Below are 7,537 nucleotides of genomic sequence, written 5' to 3'. Positions count from 1 at the left end.
AGACGAAAGGTTAGAATAGACAAGGGATGCATGAGGGGCAGTGGGTTAGTGACAGAAATAATTTTAGACTGTAAGGGGTGGGGCGTCCCTAAAAACATTGGGCAATTTGTAAGGGAGTTTCGGGTTAAGGAATGGAAGAGAGAGAGAGAAAGAGAGAGGGGGGGGGGAGAACGGGATATGAGAGACTTTCCTTTTTAGATGTGGGAAATGAAGGGAGAGAGAGAGGAGAAGACAACATACATTTATTATTTTCTTTTTTTTTTTTTAATATCTATGTAACGTCGCCTTATTTTATTTTACACCGCCGTGTTATACCCGCTCGACCAACTTCGCGCGCTACATGTATATGGTTACATCTCACGATGCGTTTACATTATATAGACGAATGTTGAATCATCTAACATAAAATCTTAATAAATTTGTAATACATAAGTAATTAGTAAGGTCTATATGCAATGTAGAGAATATACTTAGAAAAATATTAATTCATGTACACAAATAATCGACGTTGATTTACTGGTGGTTTACATGCGTAAATACTTAACGTATCATATATATCAAAATTGACATTTTTTGCTACCATACGATACATTTGTTCAAACTTTTTCTCCATTTTATTAAATTCATTTGTGAGCTCATCTTTGACATCTTCTTGTTGTTGAGGTGACAGCTTGTTTATAAATGACAGGCCAGATAAAATATAAGCTGTTGGAATAAAAAATAACTTTTACATAAAAATTATATTTATATGAAAATTTCTAAATAAATAACAAATTAGGTAAGTTTTTGATATAATTTATGCGAGGGCGGACTTCTCGATAAGAAAGACAAAAGATCGTTATATGTGATTTATATCATAAGAATGTATAAGCATGTTTTATGCGAGAAAGGGATAGTTGCTGTGCAACTATTGTCTCCTATCTATTGTAATTGATTGGAGTTTGACAAGCGAACAATATGTGTGATTAATGTAATTTATAATTATTTCAAGTTTGAGATGCGCACAGTAATCAAATTTTTGAGGAGTCGTAAATTAGAGTAAGTTACTACAAGTGAAAGTTTATAGTCAGTTTTAAGTTGAAAAAATGGCCGAACACCATGACCGGCACATCTTTTAAATTACAAAAATGAGTCGGTGAGATATCTTTAATAATGTTACAGGATATAATATTTTTTTTAAACTTAAAACATTCTAGCCATAAAAAACAAAATATTTTGCACTTTTATTGTCGGATCGTTTACGTATTACAATTAAATCGCTGTATAAGGCAAAATTTGATTTTGATCTGCATCATTTTCATAATTATACATATGTTTTAAAAAAAGAATACTTACGTAAAAGATTTTCTGTCCTATATCTTCTTAACGGCATAAAATTAGAGCGCTGAACTATAAATCCGATTTGTTTAAGTAAATGATTTACTTCTCTCGCAGGATTGGTCCAATTATGAAACGGTGTAATGTAGTCCTTTATAAACCATGTAAATATAAGAATAGTAATTAAAAATCGTAGTAAAAATAAACAAAATAATATTTAAAGTAATAATACATACCTTGAAGAATAATCCATAAGTTGGATGATTCAACATTCGTCTATATAATGTAAACGCATCGTGAGATGTAACCATATATATATAAAGGCATCCACCAGGTTTTAACATTTTATAAATATTTTGAAATTTTTGACTGTCAAACAAAATAAATAAAAATTATTAAGGTCTATATATGTGCATTCAGTAATATTATTGAAGATAAAATTTTAATCTAATCTTAATTTAATGAAATATTAAAATATTAATATTTAACATAATATTATAAAATCAATTGATATAAAGCATTTTGTTGCTCAAAATATTAATATTATATCAAATTGTTTACATAAATGTCGGCAAAAATTTTTTTTAAAAATAGTTACGCCAAAAAAATTTTTTAAAAATGTATAAAAATATTATTTATTGAAAGTTACTTTTACCAAGCACGTATTTTATAAGATTGATTCTCTGTCTCTCTCTCTCTCTCTCTCTCTCTCTTTTATTCTTTTTACAACATATATTTTATATTTACCAAATATCAGTACGAGCATGTACAGTGGGAAACGAAAATATATTATCAAATTCTGCGATATATCTTTCAGATAAATTTTTGGTTTGGATATCAAAAACTTCAAAATCGATTCGTTCGTCGGTTTTATATTTACTTTCTGCATATTTTATCATACTTTCCGAATTATCGGTACCTGTAAGCCATAATTGAATTAAGAAACAAATTTATGTCAATAAATTGTTACATATTCTTTACAACATTACATACCTATTATTGTCGACTTTACATCAAGTTCTGGCAAGATAAAATATCTTGTTGAGTATCCAAACCCACAATTAACTTCCATGGACTTTCCAGATGATACAAAATATTCTTTCGTATACCAAGGCTGAGTATAACACATAATGTTTTCCTCTTTTAATGTCAGTTCTGGATTGAATTTCATTCTTTTCAAATATTAAAATTAATACAATTAAAATATTATTATTATTCTCTTTTTGAATTTTGTCGGAAGAAACTATTACAATGTAATAATTTAAATATAATATTATTTTAATATATATGTTATTAAAAAATGTATATTGTAATTTTCTAACAATGTTTGTTAGAAACACACATATATATATATATATATAGAAAAAAGTGTTCTTCCGAAAACTGCCTATAACAGACTGATCTTAAAGTGCCTTTTCACAGTTTTATGCCAGTAAGCATTCCCACTTAAACCTATAGAATACATGACAAAACCCTGTGTATGCTCAATGGAACTGAAAAAAATCGGTTTTTATATTTCTAGCGAATACCGTCAAAACAATAAGAGATATAAAAAAAAGTTTTATGGTTTTTAATGTACTTTAAAATTGTGCAATCAGACTTTTCAAAAATGTCATATTTTTCGAAATCCCTCCCCTCCCTTTCAATTTTTGCAAATGTTAAAATTTGTCTAATAGCAAAACTTATAGCTCATTTAACGACAAATTCAACCATATATGATAAAATTGTATTCCAAAGTCGCATTTTTTAGAAATAAGCTTAAAATATCTATATATATCACTATACGCGCGCTTTATTTCGTAAACTTACAAAGGCAACCATAAAGTATCAATAAATAATGAGAATATATATTTATGAATTATAGCAAAATTATATTTATATAATTTATAATTATATAATATATATACTGAGCAACAAAATTAACGCAACAAAAATTTTTATCGAAATTTCACTCAACTTCAAATAATCATAACTCCGCGGAAAATGGTCTTATCTAAAAGATTTTTTTTTATTTTGAAGCTTGAAGTCTCTTAGAAGCATTTGTCAGATTTCGAATTTTTTTTTTCCCCCCTCCCGCCTTCTTTTCAAAAGTAAGGACGTGTTTTGTCTCGGAAAATTGGCACAGTTTGACGCACTCCACGGAGTGGAATGAATTTTTTTCACAAGTATCATGATAATCATTGTATAATTTGGACTGTTCCTTGCAAATTAAAAAAAAATTGAGATCGATATGATTTTATTTCCTAGACTTATAACGTATCAAAGTGACCTATACATTTTTGCTCGAAAGAATGTAATGGCTAACATTCAAACTGCTGAAAGACGAGCACAAAGAAAACAAATTCTCAGGTAGTATAACAGAACATATTCCTCTTAACCTTAAAAAAAAAACATTAGAATCTTCTAATTCCGAGAGCGAATATAGCAAAAGTAAAATAAAATGAAATTATGTCTAATATACCAAATTATTTTTATTAATTCTTCTCTTTCCTTTCCATTTATATAATGTGTTAAATACATCTATGTTAAACAAATCTATTGGAAAATAATTTATATATTAAAAATATAATACATTGCACTAACTATAACAATATTAATTAAAAAAAAAACCCCTAGACTTCGAACTTGCAACGTACGGTGCAATAATCAGTAATTAATCGCCTTACGCTCTTATCTACGATTGATCACTGAAATCTTTCTTTACAAATAGGTATATAACGAGCACGGGAAACTTTAAACTCATTTTTCTCGCGAATGCTTGAGCGTTATCAAAAAGTGTTTTACCGTAATTAGTGGGAGGGTAGGACAACAACATACCACAAGCTTATTCAAAGAGGGGGCTAATCCTGATCATCCCCTTGTCAGTGTATATGTATATACAATATATATATATATATATATTTTATATATTACGATCATCAATTTTCATATGACTTTGATATTAATAAATTATTTATTAACTGATATTAAAAAAAGTTAATAAGTTAAGTTAAAATTAACTAGTGTAAAGTTTAAATTTTATGGCATTTAAAATTAACTAAGTTAAGTTAAAAGTTATTAACTTTTTAACTTTTTAACTTAACTTTTAACTATTTAACTAGTTACTACCCAACCCTGTTCATTTTTCTTTCTTTATCACCATTAATCATTCAGAAAAAATTTTCTTTTAAAAATTCTTTGCATTTTTTCCACTTTTTTTATGATTCAATTTATGTATATAACGAGTATACAACCGTACAAAATAAAAGAAGGATTTCGTTTTGTCGATGTCTCAACTTTCAGAACAAAAATATGCCGTTGTTAGGTTAGGTTAGGTTATTAATTATATAATTTTTATAAAACAACGTAGTATAAGAAGAAAAGAAAATTTATAGATTTCCATTTTTTCTCAATGTCAGAGACATGTGTGAAGAACAAAAGGCATATAAGTATACATCTGCTGTAACTCTCTTGGCCCGATTATGAATTTCAAAGAAATTTTATTGTTTCCGAAAGATAAAAAATTTTTTTAAAAGAAAATTACTTTAAAAATATTTATGTTACATGTGTGTACATTTTCTAAAGAAATATTAACTTCTTAGAACTTATATGATTTTTGTATAAACTTTAGAGATGGGCGATATTAAAAAAAAGAATCAATGGTCAAATATTTTATTACGAAGAAATAACGATTTCTTACTTTATACAATTATAATATCTACCAATATATTTTATATTTTTACCTGCATACTCTCTAATTTTACGTCTTTGTATTACAATCAATCCTTGTAGAATTTTTCGAAACTCTTCCAAAACTTTTTTTATTTCTTTTCGTAACATTTAAAGAATATTTAAAACTCGTTGTTGAAAAAAATCTGTGTAAAATGAAAGTAAAAAATATGTCAGACACTTGTTGTAAGAAAAATAAGATTATATAATATATACATAAGAGAATATTTTCTGTACCTTGTACGTGATAAGAAGCAAGCGATTTATTTTAGCCAACTATATAATTAGGGAAAATAGTTTCAAACTATGACAGAGTTTCACGATTTGTTAAGTATTTTTTATTCGTTTTGTAAATAGTATTTATTAAATAATTTTAAAATCTCTTTTATCGTTGCTTTGTATATAAATAGTTTATAAACTTTTTAGAAAACTAAAATAAATTAGTTTATTAAAGCAAATATTGATATAATGTTTGATAAAACGTTTGATTGTAAGCACACTACGTTTAAAAAATTAGACCATTTTCAAATCGTTGCATTTGGGCAAAAATTATTGTAGGCAAGAAATTAAAAAAGCATTTTAAAGTTTAGGGTTTTTAACTTTAAAGTTTTCAGGAGCCTTAAAGTTTAAAGTTTTCAACTTTAAGATTCCTGGGTACTGACCGCGGCTATATTGGAATCGTGACGTCATAAGCGAAAAATAACAGCCGAATAATTCTTGCGTGCCATTTTTAAATAAAAGATATTTTGATGAAACAAGATTACAGATCAGTTTAGCACACTTGTAACATTGTTCGAAAACTAAGCTTTTCCCTTGGTAGTTAAGAGATATCCGTAAAATGAGTGTCAAAGTAAGCCTACTTTTGCGGAGAAACAGGCAGTTTGGCAGCTGTCTAAAGAAGTGGAAAATATTCCTTCCACATATATATTCCTCGCTAAGCTGAGTTTTCGGAGTATTTTACAAGTATGTTGAAACATCCTGAGGGTCTATTATGTATTTTAGATAAATTTTCTCACGTTTCGCATTTTTATTTCACGGGAATGTTCTCCCGCTATTATGGAATTAGTAAGTGAAAATGTGAGATCACTAGATTTCTGTTAGAGCCAATTGACATATTACTAGCATTGTTATGTGTCTGACACTTTAGGTTTGACGACTGAATACTAGCAAACCTAACCAAAAGAAACACCAAAGACGTATAATTAATTATTAATTATTAAAGTGCAATAAATAAAATAAATTTCTCTGAAGAGTAAAAAAAGCTATTATTAAAATACATGAGAGAACATGCCGATTTCGGTAGGGGACGTATATTCGGGTTGTTCGGGTGAAAATAAAAGGATAATAGTAAAGGAAATTTTAAAAAGGGCCACCACAACATAATCCATATTATTATTATTTATCGCGATCTTTTGTCAATGTAACTACAAATTTTAGGTTATAATTGGTGAAAATTATATATTTGTGCATGTAATTTATTTGCTATCTTTCTCTTACTAATGTAAAATTCATGACGAGCAAATTCCCGGGAATATCTTTGTATTTTCACAAGGTGAATACATACAAAATAGAGGGGATTGCTCACTTTCACATTTCCATTTCTTTAGAGATAGATACATAATAGGTCCCCTGTAGTGTTATTTCATTGAAATACTTTTTTATTTAAGAATAGCACGCAAGAATAATTTGGCTGTCCAAACATTTGTCATTTTTCACGCCTAATAATTCACCGATTTATACTTTAAGAAAAAATCTGAATTTGCAACTAGCAGTTACACATTTTTATTTTAACATAATTATGTGTTTTAACTACGCCAATTGATTCGTCTCATTATTCTGTGCATAAAAGTATTAGGGTAAGATAATCGAGAAATGAATATTTTATAAGATATCTTGTATTTTATGTCAAAATATTGCAACTTTTGAAGCCTGATAACTCGAAAAGTGTTTAATAAAAAAACATTTTATCATAGTGTTTTGGAAAGCTCTCAAGATAAGCTACAAGTATATGCAAAAATATATAGGGTGTTTTATTTAAGAAATTCAAAATGACCTTCACGTGACCTTCATGTGACTCTTTTCAAACTAATGGCATACAGACATACACCAACACATTGAATAAGGGTTCATTTTTCAATGTTGATAACAGTGACGCTAGAATTTTCTCGTCGGTTCGGTATATCCTTAAGGCTCCTGAGTACTCGAGACGGAACTTCGATGTCGACGGTGGCGATATATAGTTTTGTCTCTTTCTTTCTTTTGGGAAATATGTCAGAAGCAAGAAATGACAGCCCAATTTATGTTGCGACTTACGTCGTAATTATTTGCTTTCTGCTAGTGTTGTGATGTGCAACGTATTAATGAAACTTGTGAAAATGGACGGCTGCTAAGCTGTATAAGGAATAAACTGTGTAAAGTAACATTTTCCTCTTCTTTCGACAGCTGTCAAATCGCGTGTTTTTCCGCATTTCAAGGGTTCATTTCGGATTCAATTTAGAGTTATTTATCAATT

At 28.3% G+C, this 7,537-nt stretch overlaps 1 protein-coding gene across 1 annotated transcript; it reads right to left on the bottom strand.

Moving 5' to 3' along the window:
* Window positions 1-286: 286 nt before the first annotated feature.
* On the bottom strand, window positions 287-2,501 carry LOC140670560 (juvenile hormone acid O-methyltransferase-like). Its single transcript, XM_072901220.1, has 5 exons — window positions 2,311-2,501; window positions 2,065-2,236; window positions 1,554-1,686; window positions 1,336-1,468; window positions 287-705 (listed from the first exon to the last, which is right to left on the bottom strand). The coding sequence occupies exons 1-5, from the start codon at window positions 2,486-2,488 to the stop codon at window positions 482-484; spliced, it is 840 nt and encodes a 279-aa protein (XP_072757321.1). The 5' UTR covers window positions 2,489-2,501; the 3' UTR covers window positions 287-481.
* Window positions 2,502-7,537: the final 5,036 nt, after the last annotated feature.

This window comes from Anoplolepis gracilipes, chromosome 10, assembly GCF_047496725.1.
Source record: "Anoplolepis gracilipes chromosome 10, ASM4749672v1, whole genome shotgun sequence".
Classification (NCBI taxonomy): domain Eukaryota; kingdom Metazoa; phylum Arthropoda; class Insecta; order Hymenoptera; family Formicidae; genus Anoplolepis; species Anoplolepis gracilipes.
The sequence above is the reverse complement of the archived record's forward strand: the minus strand, read 5'-3'. Positions and strand labels throughout refer to the sequence as shown.

What these genes read in the sequence shown, in the direction of transcription:
- LOC140670560 (XM_072901220.1), bottom strand. Translation starts at nt 2,488, where the DNA reads ATGAAATTCAATCCAGAACTGACATTAAAAGAGGAAAACATTATGTGT. An exon ending in TGTAAAGTCGACAATAATAG is followed by an intron (nt 2,237 to 2,310) that starts GTATGTAATGTT and finishes TATGGCTTACAG; the next exon opens with GTACCGATAATTCGGAAAGT. An exon ending in CATGCTCGTACTGATATTTG is followed by an intron (nt 1,687 to 2,064) that starts GTAAATATAAAA and finishes TTTGTTTGACAG; the next exon opens with TCAAAAATTTCAAAATATTT.